At 38.8% G+C, this 21219-nt stretch overlaps 1 protein-coding gene across 1 annotated transcript in view; it reads left to right on the forward strand.

Moving 5' to 3' along the window:
- Window positions 1–21219, forward strand: part of PARD3B (par-3 family cell polarity regulator beta) — a 925380-nt gene that overhangs the window by 452455 nt on the left and 451706 nt on the right. The window contains exon 5 of the mRNA XM_080668084.1: window positions 16510–16598. Coding sequence (XP_080524210.1) covers window positions 16510–16598 — 89 coding nt within the window. The remainder of the gene's footprint in view (window positions 1–16509; window positions 16599–21219) is intronic.

Consider the following 21219-nt stretch of genomic DNA (forward strand, 5'->3'; position numbering starts at 1 on the left):
ATGGTGCAAAACATATGACCCTTCTTTTCTACAAGCTCCAAATATTTGTGCCCAGACATAAAGCCATGTACTACCATCTTTTCTTTTAATTTATTGCTTTTTGGAGTGAGAGGAAGGGAGAGAGAGAGAGAAAGAGACAGAGTGAAAGAGAGAGACAGAGAGAAGTGAAAGAAACATCAATTGATTGCCTCCCACATACCCCCCAACCAGGGATTGATCCCGCAACCTGAGCACGTGCCCCAACTGGGAGAGGACCCACCACCATCCAGTGCACAGTGTGATGCTCCAGCCGAGCCGCACCAGCCAGGTTAAACCATGTGCACCTTGATGAGGACACCTCCCTACCTGACGGGAGGGCAAGGCGAGCACAAACAAGTGGCCTGCCCTGGCTCCTTTCACTACCCATGGCAGCTACTGCTGTGTGCCAACCTCCAGCTCATTAGACATTCCTCTTTCTGGTGCGATGAGGGTCTGAAGCCTGACATCTCATTGAATCTCACTTACTGGAGCTAGGGAGGAAGACTGAGTCCATTATTTTGTTCATACGACTCTTTTACATCCAGCGGATGTCCTAACCATTGCCCTGCATGTATTCCACACCATTGCATGCATGTATTTCAGACTTCAGGAATGAATAAAAACCAAGCTTTTTCTTTATTGTCATATTTGGAATTTGATCATTCCTTAAAAGAAATGCACCCACAGGAAATTAAGCAATATATTTGATTATATAGAACTATTATTTTTGCTTCCTATTGCCGTACTTTCTGAAGAGCTGTTGAATGTTGTGAGTTAATCTGCTGTGATTGCCTCACGGGTAAAGAGGTCATTTGTTGTATTTTGTAAAGAGGCATCCCCTGAGTGGGTGCCTCAGCAACAGTAGAAGTGTTGCCCTTGTAATGGGAAGAGAAGAGAGGGGTTTACATCACCACTCAGGTTAAAAACTCTTATCTGTCAGGAAGCATGCACTTTCCTAAGCAAGCCTGGGAGTTCATTAAAAGTGTGAGGCTGTTTCACTGCTTAGACATGGCTGAAGGCTGGGGTGAGGGTGTTGTGGCAGAAACCTTAACAGAAATTCAATATAAAGAAAATCTCTTTAGTTCAGGCCAAGGGAAGCTTTGATTAGAAAGATTTCTTTATTTTCCACTTGAGACTGTTTGTTGTGTCATATAGCATTGAGTAAGTGATCCATTATAGATTTGAAAAAATACCTGCTTCATTTTTTAAATGATTTCTGTCTGTTATGCTCATCACTTATTAAAAGGATAGTTCATGGAGCATTCAAATATTTACAAGTATTAATAAATTGACACTTTGCTGAATGATTAGGAAGATACAGTTTCTCTTTGGTGTGTCATTTCTGTGTTCAATTTTGAAAAAAAAATACACTGGCACACATGTCTCTGGGAAGGAGTGTGGGGTGTAGTCTGGTTCACAATCACACAACAGGTTGGCTTTAGCACCATTCATTCATTCATTCATTCATTCAATAAATTAGAGAATCCACTATAAAATAAGCTGATAAAACTCAAGCAGGGACCCTAAGGTGGTTGGACATGGCTTGGTTTTTGACAACTTTCTAAGCTGGAAGCCATGTCGGCCTTCGTGGGGATTTCAGATGACACTTATCAGACAGTGTTAACTGAGTGTAGGTACTGTGTATTTTGAAGCCGAGTGAAAGGGAAGGTGGGAGAGAAATGGTAATGATGTACATGTGATGGGCAAAAGATTGGCCCAGTAATTTGGGAAAGCCCTTTATAAAGCTGGTTTATAGCTTTACATAAGAGGAATCCAAATTTATAAACAATCCATGAATATCATCCTCTACCAGTTTTCCTTGCTTAAATTTCTTGTCTACAGAATTGCAGCACTAACTATGCTCGCTTAATGGATCTGGATAGGATTCAAAGATTAATACAGATATGGCATTTGGATTTAACCATCATTGTCTAATAGAATTAGCTCTAAAATTGTGACTTAAGAAATCTGATTTGAGTATATTTTTCCACATGCTTCTAACAATTGCCTAGGGCCAGGATTGGAGGCTGAAAATTTGTCCATCCCAGAAGAGCCAACAAATGGACTAGTGGACAAGAACATCAGACCTTTAGTACTCACAGATTTAACTTTTGAAATGTCATATATACTGCATGCAAGCCAAAGGTCCAGAGCATATAGTAGTTTGTGATGTTGCCACAGCAGGATGCGAATCACTCACACGGGGAGGTCTGTGTGCAGGAGTTGCAGCTTGTCAAGGAGGCTTCAGAAACTATCGCAGCATTTGTGACCTATTGTGAAGGGATCTTTGTCTATACTGCACCTCTCACTTTGTGGGGGTTCTCAGGAAAGTTTGGGGCAAGTGTGGTCAGTAGGATACCTCCCCACATTTACTTAGGTTTTTTATCTGTAACAGCTACCACCTGCCCTATTCAGGTATTTTTCTTGTAGCCATCACTATTTAAGGATCCATCTGTGAAAACATTCATTATCATTGCTGTATTACAAATCTCTTATGATTCTGTCAAGGACATGGACTTGGATTAACAGCTAGACATCAGGTCTTAACCTTGAGATCCTAGTCAAGATTGTGGAGTTTGAAAAGCCCTAAAATTTTATGCAGAATTACTATGTGTATTTTTTTCTGGGAGAGGAAGCATTGCTAGCATGGGCACAGTTTTGTAGATGATACCATGATCCCCAAAAAAGTGGAAAGTGAAAAACACTGTTTTAGATGGAGAATGGTTAATTTCTATTCATCTATTTGCACATATTTGTTGTTTCACATGGAAAGGGGTTGAGGTAGAAGAAGAGCAGTGTAGTTGGGATCTGACTGGCACTCAGATGAGTTGAATTAGGGAGCATACAAGGGGCAGAGTGGAAAGGTCAATCACTGCTGTCTTCTCTGAAGCCTTATTGCTTCTTGCTCCCCAGAATGAGCTCAGTGTGTGTGTGTGTGTGTGTGTGTGTGTGTGTGTCTTTCTGTATATCTCCAACACTTAGCACATTGCCTAACACAAAAGGGCATCTCTATAAATGTGAACTGAATGAACCCTGTTTTGCTTGTGGGTTTCTAGCCCTGAGCTGGCATACCATTTGCTGTGCTTTGATTCTCAAGAACATCTCATGGACGAGTATTGAGGACTAGGCCTGGAACCTCACCCTTGGCTTCTTATGTTTGACTTTCCTTTTGGTTACAGTTTCTGAAACAGGAGGAAGAAGGAGGTATTGAGTGAATCCAAGTGTTAGGGCACTGGACGTGAAAGTCACAGGATGCTAGTGAGAGACCAGGCATGGAAGAAGAAAGATAAATAAATTAAAATCATGCGTCAGGAGGACATGCTGGGGACCAACATGGAGAATGACGGGTGAAGGCAATGAGAAGGATGCTGCAGACTCTGAAGGAAGAAACAGGGATCTAGTCTAGAAGCAGCCCCGGGTGGGGGTTGGCAGCATAAAGTAGAACATTTCCTACTTCAGAGGCTGCCCTAGAAGTGGCTCCCTGGCAAAGTCAGTTTTCATTTAAGTCAAAGTAGAAGAGGGAATACCTGAAGAAATTCCTAAGCATGAGAAATAGTTCCGGGGCCTTCTTGAAAATAGTGGGAGAGAAGGGTTTGGAGGCATTTGGGAAGTGATGTCCCACTGAAGGGTAAGGAGGTGCACAAAGAGAGGGGAAATTGGGAGAAGACAATTGACCTGAGATTTTTTCACCTTGATGGTGTTTGGATCTAAAGAGATGGGCTAACTGAAGAAGACAAGAATGGTACAAGTTTCTAAATGGTGGGGCTGCAGTGGCGGGGCCTTGCTCACAGCCCTGCCTCAGGTGGACGGTCCCCACCATGCTCAGCGATCTCCAGTCCAAAGGTTCAAGATCTGGAGGTGTCTGCATGGCAGGGCCCCTTGCCCAGCTGGCTTCCAGTGACTGTGGAACTTAGATAGTTTTCAATATTGGTTCAGATACAGTTTATAAATAATGAAAGCCATTTTAAATTACATTATTATAAATAAAATATAAAAGCACATATGAAGAAACATAACCAGCCAGGTACAAATAGGTGCCGTCTCTTTTACTTCAATTATTTCAATCCATAAATAAAGATTAGCTTTCAGTGCCACTTTAGATTCTTCTGCCTGAGATGCCTCTGGCAATGGTTCCAGCTAGCTTGCCGCTTTGCATGCAAAGACAGTGTCATATGCATCTTTTAAATCCCCCCATCGAGTCCAGCATAATAGTCTGCATGTTGTAGAGGATTCATAAATGTTGGAATATGTTTTCTTCCATTGAAAGTTATCTAAGAACTTTTAAGGGGAAGATTTCTAAGGAAAGGATTTCTTTATAAACACCTCTGAAGTTCATAACTAGACCTGTGCTAGGTGACAGGTATACAGAAACGGAGAAGACATATTCTCCACCTTAAGGGTATCAAACCAAGCAAGGGAGACAGACCTCTAAAGGAATCATTGCCTACCCTGAGATGAATGTCATTGTAGAGCATTTGCATGGTACAAGGGTGGCCCTGGGGAGCCACATTGAGTCTGCACAGAGTGCTCAAGGAGAAAGTGCCCATGCTGTTAAAGGATGGATGGATGGATGGATGGATGGATGGATGGATGGATGGATTCCAGACAAGCACAGGTGTTCTGGGTAGCTGGTGTTTCTAGATATATCTACTCTATGCCAAGCATTAGTCTAGGTTTTTGGGATATATGAGTGGAAAAACCTCTACCCTCATGGCGCTTATATTTTAGCTATTGATCACTTAACCAAAGAGATCTTCTTATCGGGGCAGTGCTTGCCCACACCCCGGGACCACTGTAAACACCTTTAAGTAAAAGGCATTGGTATTTGAAGAGAAATGCCTGGTGGTTTCCTAGAGTGATTAGAATATGTTCTGGTCTGGCTATAGCTGCTTTTGCAGAATCTCTTTCGATTCTCTATTGTGTCTTTCTATCTAAACAAACAGCACCCTTTTTGCTGACTTCTCCCCAGGACTACAGCTGTTCTCAGCAGGTTAGACTTCTGCACCCCATTTCAGCTGTTGCCACGTGCTGTGAAAACCCGAGATGCAGCCAGCTCTGGATCACCCACTTCTTTTCTCCACAGCATTTCCCTCTCCTGCTGTTCCATTCTTCATATTTGTCATGGATCGCATTGCTTCAAGGGCATCTTAGGTTGTCTGGAAAAAAATTCTTCCCCAAATTGTTTCTGAACAGTAAACCTTATAACATAAGGGAATGAGATAGCTTTTGAAACCAGAGGCTTCCATAAAGGTGTCAACAGAGTGAAATGCAAGGAAGATAAAGTGAATGGCAAAGTGACTGGGGGAAGGTACGTGAAGGTCAGAGGAGAGAAACAAGGGCACATGGCCAGGTCAGGGCGGTTTGGGGCTGGATGAGAAGAGAGTAAAATGCTTCTCTGCATAAGCAATGAGAAAGACTTTGTAAATAGCCCTGGAACATGCCTTAGTTGTGAATGAAGACGGGTGTACTCCTGATCATTATAAAGAATTTTTCACGGTAGAATTTTGGCTTCCTAATTTTGAGAATTTTTGAAACATACAAATAAACAAAGCATACACAAAGATTCCTGTGTTTTTTTCCTCCCTGAAACAGCTATGTATTTGGTCTGTTGACTCAAAATTTTCTGCAGCCCATTTTCCAGTGAAGCTTTTCAGGGAAGACCAGCAGAGACGTGTGTCTGTGCTGGCATGAGATAAATGCGTGCCAATGAAAGTAATCACTTAATAATGCTGGTTTTCATGTTTATGCTCTCCCGTCCAGACTTGGAATTTGCATAGCTTTACTTAAAAGCATATGGTACATCTACTAGTGTCATAACCTGAAGGAACTGTATTTCAGCCAGCAAAATAAGAGTGGTTCACCTAGAAATGGCTTGCAATTGCGGAATTATCCCCACTCCCTCAAGTCTTCATATACTTACCAGCATTAAGTGATGGTTTGTAGTTACACAGGAGGCCCCCCTGCCATCAAACCACCCATTTTGACAGACCTGTGTTCTAAATATTTGAGAAGATGATGTGGTTTAAATAGAGATTAAATGGAAGAGAAGCAGATGTTTACAATACCTTTGATCATGTATTTGATGATGGGTGCATGATCTGAAGCAGATGCTTATGGGAGAGCATGTTTGTTGTCCAGTATCCTCACTTTCAGAAGAAAGCAACATTATTCTGATGTACCTCAGTGTTGGGCTCAAGTGGTTTTGTAGTATCTAACAATAAAGAGAACGAAGGAAAATCTGCTGTAACTGGGTGGGGAAATAATCCAATTATTAATCAAAGTGGTCATCGGTGAATTGTTTGTGTCAGTGTTGTATTTTTCAAAAAATACATTTGTTTCCCCCCCTTATTTTCAGCATTTTTAATTTGTGTTATTAGAGTGTAAGGCACGATTGGCATTAGTATAGGGGTTGCAGAATTTCCTAGTTGAACTTCTGAAGTTCCACAGTTCTAAGGATTTGAAAGCAGCTTTTCATTGAACATATTTGAGTGGTTAGCAGCACACCCATTGGTGTTGGTTTTCTGTTGCAAAGAGCAACAGAGTAGGTGAAATGTTGATCATATTAGTAGTGGTTTTCTTTAATTTTAAATTTTAAAAAATGAAGTCTTTTCAATTACAGTCTACATTCAATATCATTTTGTATTAGTCTCAGGTGTACAGCATAGTGGTTAGACAATAATATGCTTTACAAAGTGTTCCCCCTGATATTTCCAGTACCCACCTGGCACCATGCATAGTTAAACAGTCCTGGGGATGTGAAGTACAGCATAGGAAATATAGTGGGTTTTATTTTTGATACCTAGTTGAGATTGGTCAGTGTTTGTAGTCCACTCACATCTCATGAACAAAACTGAATTTGCCCCTTGCTCCCCACCTTTCTTTAAACTCAGAGCTGTGTTTTGACTGTCTGGTATCAAGTTCAGTGAAAGCCACTTTATAAATTTCTACCAGAAATAAACGAACAAAAAACACAGACAAAAAGTCCCAGCAGGTACAATGTGTAAAGGGTATGCATTTAAGAAAAAAATTTTAAAATGTGTCTTCTCAACTCTAAGTCAGAATGTTGGGAAATCTTAACAACGAACTCTGTGCTAATTATTAACAATAATAAGGAAAGGAGACCTCATCCAAGAAAATATGAGAAACATATAAAGAAAGATAATGAGGTATGGAGGGAAGGTTTTAGTTTTATTTACTCACTAGAGGCCCAGTGCATGAAATTCATGCACTTGGGGAGGGGGGGATGTTCCTCAACTCAGCCTGCACCCTCTCATAGTCTGGGAGCCCTCGAAGGATGCCCAACTGATGGCTCCGGGGAGCGGGCCCAAGCCATCAGTTGGACATCCTTAGCACTGCCAGGAGAAGCTCCTGCCACCACCACTGCATTCGCCAGCCGTGAGCCTGGCTTCTGGCTGAGCGGTGCTCCCGCTGTGGGAGCACACTGACCACCAGGGGGCAGCTCCTGCATTGAGCATCTGCCCCCTGGTGGTCAGTGTGCGTCATAGCGACCAGTCATTCCGCTGTTTGGTCAATTTGCATATTAGCCTTTTATTATATAGGATGCTGTAGATTTCTTCCTCAATATTTAGAATCAGTATTTTGAGAAAGTATAATATTATATATCTCTGTGAGAGCTTCTCAAAGAAAACTTTTCAAGAAGACATTTGTTCAAATGAATAATCAGCCTTAAATTTATCTGTTGGAGAATGTTATTGTTTCTTTAGCAAGGGCTCACCAGCCTGACTATTTGGTGTCCCTTCACTAAGTTCTGGGACGTTTTATACCTGGAAAGGAGATAGAAATCTTCTTGTCCCCTTTTCATAGCGAAAGTGAGGGCAGAAATTAGGAGTATGGTCACCAGGCAAAGCAATGAGAGAAATGTTGATGCTTCTGTCTCCTTTGTCTTAGACCAGAGCTTAATTTTACTACCATACCTTGGCCTTTCTCCTTTCCAGTTTATTTTTATTAATTCTAATTAACCATTCAGCATCTCTTGGACACAAAGCAGATGGACAGAAAATGTGGCCAACTATGTGTGGTTCAGAGTCAGTGGCATTCAACCTGTGCAGCTCAGCATCCACAGCTGCTTGAGTCCGTGAGACAGTCACCCAGAATTGTTTAAACTCTGCAGTTGTACCCTCTTATATTCAGGGAACATACCTTGAGACTTAGCAGTGAGTGTGTGAATGTGTGCACACGCCCCGCAAGCCAAGGTTTTGAACTAGCTGTTTAATGTTAATGGTTTTATCTGCTTCCAAATTAGCAATGGACTAGTTACTAGAGTATTTATAATCTAATTCATTGTGTTCCCTCAAAATAACTTTTTAGTTTATCAATGCTATTATTAGAGTTCAATATCTAGAGTAATTAATCACTTGATAGTTTTTCATGTAAAATATTTCTTTTAATGTTTCATGATATGATATTGTTTCCTTGCCCCATTTGCCTAAATCAGCTGCGAGGAGAAATTCCCAGGTAAATATAATTAACATGCTTATGCGCAAACCTGAATCTTAGAAGACACCAGTTCTAAGTCCCCTTGGTTCTTTCTTTGACCCTTAGTTTCATGTGGGACAAGATATTAATCATTTTATGCCCATGTATAAAGTTGGAACAGGACCGCCAAGAAATTATTTAGGATTGTTATGCATATACATCTGCTTACATGTGAAATCTTTGAAAGAAAGGTAAAGTATATACAAGACATTAGTAGAGTTTTGTGTTTTTTTTTTTTGAAGCCCTGTCCACTGTTTCTTTTCTTTTTTTAAAAAAATATATTTTATTGATTTTTTACAGAGAGGAAGGAAGAAGGATAGATAGTCAGAAACATCAATAGGAGAGAAACATCGATCAGCTGCCTCTTGCACACCTCCTACTGGGGATGTGCCCGCAACCAAGTTACAAGCCCTTGACTGGAATCGAACCCAGGACCTTTCAGTCCGCAGGCCAACGCTCTATCCACTGAGCCAAACCGGTTTTGGCCATTAGTAGAGTTTTTGTTAACATTATTGAAAGTTAAAAGGATCATGAAATGAATAAGGTCAACATTCATTAAGTCAACAACTATTTACCTTGGGACCCAGAGAGAGCACTACATTGCGAATCAAGAACCCTGGATTCTGGCTGTGTCACCTTCATTGTCCCCCTCTCCTTGCTGGGTCTCAGCTTCCTTAGCTACCAAATGAGTTGATGAGGCAAGCTCAACAACAGTCTCTCCTGGGCTTTATTCACATTGTTCAGTTTTGTGGATCTGCACTGGTTACTCTAAGGCAGCATTTTCAGTGATGTTCCTTGACTAGCACCATGGGTAACTTGTTAGAAATGCAGACTCAGGCTTCACCCTACACCTACTTCATCAGAACATCAGATGGGTCCCCACAATCTGTGTTTTTACAAGGCCCAGGTGATTTTGATCTGTGCTAAAGTTTGAGGACCTCTGTTAAAAGTAAAAGAAATAAAATGCAGTTCTTATTCTTAAGAAACTTATAACTTAGCACTTTTCAAATCTCTAGTTGTCTTGCCAATTTCTAGATTTGTGAATATATAATCTAATATGCATTATATATAATCACATTATATTATGTATTATTAAATTATTTTATTATATAATATAATTTATAATATATTATATATAATTACTTATTGTGATATACATAAAATAAATTATGGGCATGTTAAATTGCCAGGACTGAAACATTTTGGGGTAGTATCTGTGAAGCCAATTGAGAGATTTTCCCATGAAATGCATTGTCTAAGGCATGAAGAATCTATATTAGATCATGCTTGAATAACGTTGTTGACTACCAAAATGCATGTTCATTTCATATGTGTGCTTAGTAAATACATCTTGTTTTTACTTTAGCACAGATATTCTTGTTCTAAAAAGTAAAACAAATATTCTGAAATTATGCCTATGATTTTAATTTTAAAATTGACATTATGTTTATGTATGAGCACCAGGCACATAAGTATGGCATTCACATCTTCTCTGTATAATTTTTCTATTACTTTCATTCTAAAATTCATGTGCAATTTCAAAATAAAACACTTTGCACTTGAATTTTCAGAATGCAAATCTTGTTTTCAAATGCCCTGAACTTTTGACACATAATTTAATTGCAGTTAACATTTTGTGGGCACATAATTTCAAATATGGCTGAAATACATTGGAGGGTGGGGGGATCGAAGCTGTATATTTTCCCCTAGTAGAAATCAAAGAGACATCTGTTTTAGTTCTGAGAGATAAAAAACTGAGCTGTAAAGCTATCCTATATAATAAAAGCCTAATATGCAAATCGACTGAACAGCAAAATGATCGGTGGAATGACTGGTCACTATAATGCACACTGACCACCATGGGGCAGATGCTCAATGCAGTTGTCCGCAGCCTGCAAGCCCCAGGCCAGCCAAGGCAGGTGCCAGCAGGGGCCCCCTGATCACCTCGCCAGTAGCCCCACAGAAGGGGGCGATCAGCAGTGGCGACGAGGGGTGGGGCTGGCTGGTGAGCGGGTGGCGGCAGGAGGTGGGACCAGCTGGTGAGCGGGCCGGCACCACCCCCCAATTGCTCCACCAGTCGCCTCCAAGGCAGGTGCCAGCAGGTTGCCCCACAGATCGGCTCTGATTGCCGGCCAGGCCTAGGGACTCTACCCATGCAAGAATTTCATGCACTGGGCCTCTAGTTTATAATACTGTTTTATAGCTATGGTCAACTGGGAGAAAGCAATGAGAATTTGGGTAGTGTTTAAGTGGTAAGTGTATTTGGAGATGTATAACTTAAGGATACTACATAATGAACACGATTTCCTGTATGGAATCAGTGACTTATACCAACTGTGAAATATGAAATGATAGTCTGGTGCCAACACCACAGTCACCCTGGAGAGAGAGGCCCTGCCTGGTGCTCGCCCTTCCATGCTGCCTGCGAGCACTGGCAGTTGTTAGCACTGGTGCTAACTAAATGTAAACACCTTTACTTTCCAGCTGCTGCTAATTGGTTTGGGAATATTTATGTAAGTGTTGATTTTAAAGCTAAAAATAGTGCAGGGATGTTTGAATCCAACTCATTCGAGCTGTCAGAACTGCTCCCGTGATCCTGCAAGTGTTGCTAAAAATGTTCACTTTTTTAAAAATTGTAGTAATTAAACTTGTCTCTTGTGAGAGCCATAGATGATATGTTCCCCATTTTGATAAAAGAGGGAAAGGACAAAGTTCTTAAAGGTCTCTGCCCTGGCTGGCAAGACACGACCTTCTGCTGAACTTGATCAGAGAGCAAAGGCTTGTTATGTGGCCAAGACCAAACACATCTGGAAATAACTGTGTGCCCTTATATGCTGTGCAGCTGATCACATCACTCCATTTTAAGTTAACAGCAAAAATAAAAATAGTAATAATTTTATTAATAAAATTAAGTAAAGAGCTTCCCAAACCATTGTATTTTCTAGAAGTGAGTTTGATGATTTGAAATCACATATGTCTCAAGTCTACAGTTGAAGAACAATAATGGCCATTCAGCACCCGTTGTTTATACCTCTAGTTCTTCAGAATCAGATATTTTTCCCTTTATTTCCAAATTTAAAAGTCATTGTTTTACAGATTTTTCAGTTATTTAAATAAGTTATGAGAAAAAAATAATTTTTTGTTTTTAGCTATTTGTTGTTTTGTGACTGTTTATTTTACCATGTAATTAATTTATTGAGGAGAAATGCTAAGTGCTCTTAAATTATTGCTTGTCAAACATTTTGTAATGTTGGGAAAAGTGACTTTATGAACTCGGTACAGAAATAAACTGCCTTGGCCTATAGTTCTTAAAGCACTGCATTGCCACAGTATTGTTGACGTAAATTTGGAATTGGCTTTGTGTCCTTCTAGGATGCCCTACGCATTTGTCTGCCTGCCTCATCTCTGAAAAATAGCAAAGATTTCTGTTACTGCAATATAAAGAAATGATTTTGGCAAGTACAAGCACTGCCTGTTAGTAGAGATGACAACCTATAGTTATTGCCCTTTTTGATAGCTGTGGCAAAGCAAAGAGTTTTTGATGCTACTTAACTGTTGCCCTGGCCTGGTGGCTCAGTTGCTTGAGCATCATCCCATGCATCAAAAGGCTTTGTGTTTGATCCCTGATTGGGGCACATATGGGAGGCAATCAGTCAATGCTTCTCTCACATCAATGTTTCTCTCTCTTCCTTTCTCCCCGCTTCCCTCTCTCTCTAAAATATCAATAAAAACATATCCTCCAGTGAGGATTAAGTTTAAACAATAAATTAAATAGTTCAACTCATGTCTTAGACATATAAGTCTCTGTGTGGGTTCTTTTTTAAGTCTGTAGTCATTGACATGATTGCTCTAAAACTGTAGTTAGTTCAGAATTGCCCTTGAGCAGATTATTACATTGCAATTGGCCCAATATTGCTTTCAAATTCTAATTGACATTTCCATATAATTGGAGCATTAAGTATGTTGTTGACATAAATAGAATCTTTACTTACTATCTAACTAGAACTAGAAAAAAAGTTTTTTAACCTTGCAGAATGTTGATTTGAACTAGAAAGTACGTTATTTTCTTAATGTTGGCAAGAGATCAACATGAAAGTTCTATATGGAGTAGGGAGCAAAAGGCAAAACTAGATAGTTAAGACTTTAGAGCAAATCCCCCAACATTTTCCTTTGCCATTGTGGGGATATACACCTATGTACACAAAGCCAAAATAATAATTATTTCATCTAACTGCCACTATGATCTATTTATGGTATTGTTAAGATGGTAAAACTCTCTAAATCCATCTATAGATTCAGTGCTATCCTTATAAAAAAACCCAGCTGGCTTTTTTACAAAAATTGATGTCCCAATTCTAAAATACATTTGGAAATGCAAGGGACCCAGAATAGCCAAAACAAACTTGAAAAAGAACAAATTAGGAGAACTTTAACTTCCTGGTTTCAAAACTTTGTTCACAGCTACAATGACCAAGACTGTATAGTACTGGTATTAGGCTCCCATATAGATCAACAAAAAGAATTTAGAGTCCAGAAATAAACCCTTACATTTTTGGTCAATTGAATTTTGATAAAGGTGTCAATACAATTCCGTTGGGGGGAAAAATAGTCTTTCAACAAATGGGGCAGGCACGACTAGATATTCATATGCCAATTATAAAGTTGGATCCCTACCGCATACCATGTATAGAAGTTAACTCAAAATGGTAATTAATCTGAAAGTAACAGCTAAAACCATAAAATCCTTATAAGAAAATATAGGAGTAAATCTTTGTGACTTTATATTAGGTAATATTTCTTAGATACAACACGAAAAACACAAGGAACAAAAGAAAAAATAGATAAGTTGAATTTCATTAAAATTCAAAACTTATACTTCAAGAAAGTGAAAAGACAGCCCACAGAATGGGAGAAATATCTGCAATTTATATATAGGATAAGGAATTTGTATAAGAGTATTAAAGAACTCTTACAACTCAGTAATAAAAATGCATGTAATTAGACGTTTCTCTAAAAAAGATATAGAAAATGTTCAATAATCACATGAAAGGATATTCAGCATCATTAGTCATTAGAAAAATGCAAATCAAAAATCACTTCACACTAAAAAGGATGGCTAAAATAATTTTTTTAAAAAAGGAAGATAAGTGTTAGCAAGGAAACAGAGAAATTGGAATCTTCATCCATTGCTTATGGGAATGTAAAATTGTACAGGTACTTTAGAAACAGTATAGCAGTTTCTCAAAATGTTGAACATAGAGTTATCATATGACCCAACAGTTTCACTCCTAGGTATATTCCCAAGAGAATTGAAAACATATGTCTACACAAGAAATCCTTTTTCTTAGCATTATTTCATAACTGACTATTATTTCAAATGTTCACAGCGACATTGTTCATACTCAGCAAAAGTGCAAACAAATGCCCATCAAGTTGAATGGGTAAACAAAATGTGGTATGTCTATGCAATGAAATACCATTTGGCCATAAAATTGAAGGAAATACTGATACATGCTTCAACATGGAAGACTCTTAAGAACATTACACTACGTGATAGAAGCCACTTACCTCATGATTCTGTTTATGTGAAATGTTCATAATAGGCAAATCTTTAGAGACAAAAAGATTGATTGCCAGGTGCTGGGGTGGGAGGGAGCGGGTTTGAGAGAGCAGGGAGCATGGGGAATGAGGGCTAAGAGGTATGGGGTTTCTTTTAGGGGCTTTGAAATTGTTCTAAAATTAGTGCTGATGGTTGCAAAACTCTGTGAAAAAGCTAAAATGACCGTATTGTACTTTTTAAAAGGAAGAATTTAGTCCAGCCAGCATGGCTCAGTAGTTGAGCATCGACTTATGAACCAGGAGGTCCTGGTTCAATTCCTGGTCAGGGCACATACCCTGGTTTTGGACTTGATCTTCAGTGGGGGCGTGCAGGAGGCAGTTGATCAATGATTATCATCACTGATCTTTCTATCTCTCTCTCTCACTCTTCCTTCCTCTCTGAAATCAATGAAAATATATATTTTTTTTTAAAAGAAAGACTTTAATGTGATGTGGATTATATCCTAACGAGAGGCCTGATACACGGAATTCGTGTAGGGGGCTCGGCTCTCGCAGCCCTGGCTGCCTCGGCTGGCCCCGCAACCCAGCTTTGTCCAGAATGTCATCCAGACAGTCGTTCTAATTAGCATATTAGCTCTTTATTATATAGGATAAAGCTTTTATAAGAAAAACACAGTAGGCCTTAAAGCCCAGTCAAGCTTTTGGAGGATTGCTCCTGAGGCCCTGCCGACACCTTGCCGGTCACCTCTGAGGAGTTCCAGCCCAAAACTGCCCAGACAAGCGGCTTCTATGTCTTTGTCTCTCAGAACAGGAGAGATAATGCTTATTTTTTTAATCCATTAAAATTTGGGATATTTATTAAACAGCATTTCAAAACGAACACACTAGCCCTTGGCTCATTTATCCATTAACATTTCTTCAACGAAGACTGTTACGTGCATAATATGTAGAGGACTAGATGAAGGCTCACCCCTCATGGAGCTCCCTCTTGTGAGAAAGAGGCAGATAAGAAAGTGAATGACTTTGACATAGATGCTGTCACCAGATGTTCTGACATGTGTGATAGTCAGAAGTGCAAATATCTTGTTAAATTGCCTTCTGAAGTATTTTTGTAACCACCCCAACCCTCTCTCTTTTCTATGTAAGCATTTATCTAGTCCTTCATATTTATATGTATGTTCGAAAGCTTTCAAAGACATTTATCTTTGAGATTTGAAAGAACTAAAAAGTGTTCTTTCTTTAGTCTTATGGATTTTTCTTCCTTTATCTCTGTGAGGAGGACAAAACAAATATTTTTTAAAAATCTATGTAGACCAAGTCCTTCACAAAACTACCAGTCCCTAAAGGAAATGTTGCTACTCAGTCTAAAAGTGAAAGACATTTGTGTTTTGTTTTATTTTGTCTGCTTTTACTCGATGCACTATGACAAAATGCCTCAGTTGTAGCTGGGTCTTGTTTTCTTCAAGATATTAACCTAACCCTGTTGTGGCCAACTCTTAACTAACGTCCTTTGTTGTTTTTGAAATGGTGCATCCCGATCCAGGAGTGCTCTGTTTACAGGAGGCATTGCTGACAGTGGGTCATCTCCACGTGGTTTGTTGTTTCATTGAAGTCTGAGTCCATGACTAAAGCTATTTATTTGTGACCCTGCTTCTGAGGAGTGGTGTATCTGCAGAATTACTGTATTAAAGTTCCATTCCAAAGCCTAATAGAGAACTAATGTCTTACATAAGTGAGAATCTATATCAGGCGTGTTTTCCAGAATCTATCCTCTCCTCTATGTGACATCAACTCACCTTTGCCACTGTCCTGGGGTAAAGGGCCTCTCTGACACTCTTAACCTCTCAGTAGCAAAGAGTGTTTACCATTTTAGAAGTTAAATGGTTCCTTTTGGTTTCTGTGATGATCGTCGTTAGAATCAGTTTCATAACAAAGGAAGAACTCCAGATTTCTTTTTTTGCAATATTCCTATTATACTTTTGACAGAAGTGACCTTGCCAGGCAACATTTTCCCCCATGATTTTTGCTTTCTTTATATTTAATGTCACTGGGGAGGGAGGTGCAAGCAAGTACAGTACATTAAAGCAAATACATCACCACCTGTCAATGACTCCTTCCCCTTGGTACCCCTTTACCTTACTGATTGAAAACATTCAGTCCCCAAAGCTTATAGTTGAGTAGGAGGAAGCTAAATGATGTATTCCTAAGCTCTTAACATATTGCCTTGTGTAAATGGCCCATTTGAGTATTTCAGAAATCAAATGGGAGAGAAAATAACATTGAATGCCCTGAAAAGATTAACACCTGTTTTCAGTCTTCAGAAAAACTGGAGCATGCTGTATATAACCATTTACTCTCTCATGTTGAGACATTTTATTCAAATTTTCAATTCTATATGCAAAGAATCCACATGTTTATGGGTTTGCTTCTCTACAGGATTCCACACAAAACTTAGAAGATGGGGAAGTTATGAATGGTGTGCAGACAGAACTACTGACATCACCGAAAATTAAGGATGCACTGAGGTATTCTCTTCATGTGAATGGAGTATTTTCTTTCAATTCCATGTTTGTTTCTTTATTAGTTTATAGATGTTTTATTTTTTTAGGAAAGATGAAGATGATTAGAATAGTGGAATGAAACCTAACACAATTCTAAAATTACTTAATTACTCTGTTCTTTCATTTTCTCTGTATGATATGAGAACTTCCGGACAAACATATACAAATGAGCCTCCATCCTTCCAACTCTTCTGCAACCTGGATATCATAATTGTATTTGTTTTCTCTTGGAACAACAGTTTCAAGTACACCTTTCAGAGTTCAGTTTGGTTGAGTGTTTTACTTTGATGTTAACTCTTTGAATATTGCTTTGCATTGTGTTTTAACTATTTTATAATATTTTATTCGATGTATATAAAATGAATCCAGCCAATCAACCAAGGTTTTTCATAGTTTTAATTTAACATTATATGAAGCCAATTGCTCTCATGTTTACCAATACTTCTTTTCTCAGCACTAATTTCCAGTTCTGCCCTAGCTACTACCTGGGTTCCATTCCCAGCCCTGCTGCTTAATGTTCTAATTGCTTAGGCAAGTCACTCATCTCTCATTGCCTTCATTTCTGGTCTGTAAAATAAATAATATTAAATCCATCAGGGGATTGGTATGAAGACTAAATGAATTAATATATGTAAAGCACTTTAAACAGTGCCTGGGTCAGAGTAAGCCCTGTGAGTATTTGCTACTGTTGCTACCACTATAATGTAATTATCATTGTCTATATTACTATTATCATTACTACCATCATGATTAGTATCATTTTTTAAGTTGCTTTAAATTTTGCTTAAGGAAAGGAATTCCATATTTAATAGATGCTTGGCTTTAGCACTAGAAGGTGATGCTTCTGAAGTTGATGGTCACTCACTCATTCATTCAGCCTACAGATTCCTTTCATTGGCTTTTAAAATATATGTGATCATCCTTTATTATTCTGCCTTACTGTGTGGATTTTCCTCAAGCTTATAATTGATAGCCATGTGACATCGTTACTATTTATATAGGGTGTTTCTTTGACTAATGAGCTGCACAATAATAAAAATTTGGTACCGAAAATCTCCAGGGCCGTGTCTTTTTAGAAGCTTGATAAGATTGTTTTTGGAGGTAGGCATAATGAGTGTAATACTCTTAATTCTGTTTGACTTTAATTTCACTTTTTGTAATGTTTGCTTTTTGAAGTTTGCTAACATCTTGGCTAAACGTTATGTGAATAGCTTTCATAGAGCAAACAATTGTGCGGTTTACGGCTGCAGGAACAAATTAGCTAAGCTTTAGCTAGGTATGAAGAATTGAGACAAATGGAGTTTAGGAATTTTAAAAAAGAATATTCTCTAACTATAAATATATCAATACAAGCTTTCACATGAGTTATATCATTACCTCTAGTAGGCTAAGGAATTACAAAGTTTAGAACAATTAACTTCTAGAGACCCAATCCGCATCCATCACTCCTTTCCCCAAATCTTTTGACTTCAGTGTTACCTGTTTTGTGCACCTTCTCAGGTGCGAAGGATCTTAACAACATGAAATGTATAGCTAGCAGGGGAAACTTGGAGGTAGCAGTGCTAGGAAAAGACACTGGTTCTAGCTGGTATGGGATGATGAAGAAGCAGCTGAAGAGAAATTATGAAGCCATTTAAAGCTGAGTTATCTGGTCAGCATTCTCCAATACAGGTCTTGGAACAAAACAGCATATTTGTTAACTGGATGACTGAATGGATAAAATGCATTGCTCCATAAATCATAAACATAACTATTAATTGCTTTCCCATTATCAATACAAACATCTTTATTTACAGAAAAAAATGACACGTAGAGGGTGGTCTACAAATAGTCTTACAATATCTATCTCTGATGAAGCACCATTTAATTTATTTTGATCTTAAGAAGACAATGAAGCAAGAGGTGTCTAGTGGGTGATTTTTCTTATGTAAAATTCCACTTTAGCTTCTCTTTAAAGAGCAAGTGGTGGATGCCAGAGACCTTCACCTCATTCCTAATTTCTATCTTATTCCTGACCTGACCTTATTTCTTGACACTCCCCCATACTTGCCTCCTCCAGACTTGCCTCTTTTCCAGGCTTAAAACTGTCCTCACCTTTTATCCTTTCTTCTCCTTTGCCTCTAATATCCATTCATTTGGCAAATTATTGCCAGAACCCATCTGAGAATATCTTGAGCCTTTCCCCATGTTCTTGCGCTATTTTCCTATAATCAATGCTCAAGCATTATTACCTGTCAGATAGATTCTTGCAAAATTTACTAATTCCTGTCTCCAGTACCAATCTCTCCCATGTCTTTCCGTTTTCTAATTGATCACACATACCACCATCACTTATATATAACTAACCACAGCATTTATCACAATGCTCCTTCATTCTAAAACCTTTAGCGACTCCATTTTCTACAACATTAAGTGTGAATTTTTCAGCGTAGAATTTGACATGTCATTCTGAGATTTGATCTCAAACTAATGGTTCAACCTTATCTCCTACCCACCACAATCAGTCAATCTATCTTTCTCTTTCCCTTCTCTCCTTCTCTTTCGTTCACTCTATCTTCCCTTCCTTCCTCACCTCTGACCCCCAGTTTGGGTGCCCATACCATACTGGTTCACAATCTCAGTGCAGAATGCTTTTATTGTGTGTATGCACTGTCTACCCCCTTGATAACTCTTTGGGTTAAAGATGTATTTGCCCTTCTCAGTTCCATCTCAAATGCAACCTCCTCCCAGAAGATTTTCCTGGTTCTAGTTTCCCTTTCTGATCCTGTATCTTCTTTCTCTGAATCTCATGAGAAAGTGCCCACAATTTGAAAAACATCATAGTGGTTTAAAACCACTGATCTGGAATGCGGTAAATTCCAATTTGAGTCCTGACTACTTTGTATGACTGGTATGATGTTGGACAAGTGATTTAGCCTCTCTAAGGCTCAGTTTACTTAGCTATAAAATGGAAGTGATGTAAGCATCTATACATTTGATATGAGTACATGTTATAATACCAAGAATGCAACTAGTACAGGCATCCCAAGTTAGAGCTTGCTTACTTTCACTGAGAACATACTACTGATACTACTGCTTCTGTTTTACTGCTTTGTATTCTTTGTATCGCCTTTCTTAGCCTGCCTCCTAGATTATGAACTCCTCAGGCTCTTTGTTTTTTCCTGGCAGAACTTCCCCATTGGAACTACTCACTATTTGTTGAATTCAAGTGAATTAAGAGAATTCCACTACCATCAACAGCAAATTCCTTGTTAGATGTTTACTCAGTATATTTGCATGAACAGAACATTTACATCAGGTGGGCTTCAGTCTCATATGCAAGCTGTTCTGGGATGTCTATCTCTGAAGTCCATCACTCACTCCCTTGTATATGATAGACTGGGCATCAGTCCCTAAAGACCACCAACTGCTACCTTCTATCCACCTATCATAGCCTCTGTCTTCTCTCTCACTGTCAGCAGTCTAATCATGAAGAAAGGTTCCTCAGCCCTAGAGTATTTAAAGATTATTTAACAAGTCTTACAAAGGAAATAAGTTGAGAAAAGTTGTAAAGCTTGAAATATGTTATTCCTCTTTAATCCACAAGTTTACTTGTTCCCTCAGAACATTCTAATAATCATACTAATAGCTGATAGTTATTGGTCCCCTTGTATATACCAGATACTGATATATGATGTTTATGTTAGCTTCTCTATTTTTTCCTTTAAAACCAACAACTCTACTATAGATTTATCTTAATTCCCCATTGTACAAATAAGGAAACATGCTTTTGGTCTTAGTTTAAATGATTTACTCAGACACCTGACTTAATATCACCACTAGGATATACTTCCTGTCTAATTTCACAAGTGAATCATTATTTCCTTCTGAACCAAAGTGTCTCAGCATCCTTCCCCCCAGTTCAGTCTCCTCCCTACTCTAAAAGAGTGGCCTAACTGAGTTGAATCATTGTAATGTTAAAAATGCTGTCTATGTGCCTGAAGTGAAGAAATTAGACCTACAGACTCCTGCAGCTCCTGTATCTTCCCCCTCAAGCTGTACTCCTCTCTTCATGGTGGAACCAAAGGCAACACTTTCCATCTAGTTCTTGCAGAGCAGCTCATTTATAACCACTGATTCTGCATCTCCTCCCATCATTTTGTCCTAAAGCAGTGGTCTGCAAACTCATTAGTCAACAGAGCAGCAAACCGCGGCTCGCGAGCCGCATGTGGCTCACGAGCCACAGTTTGCCGACCACTGTCCTAAAGTCTTACAAAGGTAGCAGCTGGTTCCAGTGATTATTAAATCAGTTTTGTCAACTGGATCTTAGAATGTTTATCTTGTTAATACTATTGGACTAAATGCTTTGTAACTATCTGCTTCTGTTTAAGAATGTCATAGAAAGCTGTGTCGACTTAGCTATTTTTGACTGTAGTGAAATCTTTCGACTTATGTTTAACTGAAGTATTTTCTTTTACCCCACAGTTCATTTTTTGTCTGTTTTCACAAGTAGCATCCAATCCTGTTTTCCTTTTACTGCTAGAATATTCCTTTCACCTTATTTTCTACATTTTCCACTCTTAACCGCCCCCCCCCATCTATATAT

This window comes from Plecotus auritus (assembly GCF_963455305.1).
Source record: "Plecotus auritus genome assembly, chromosome: 5".
NCBI classification, from domain to species: Eukaryota; Metazoa; Chordata; class Mammalia; order Chiroptera; family Vespertilionidae; genus Plecotus; species Plecotus auritus.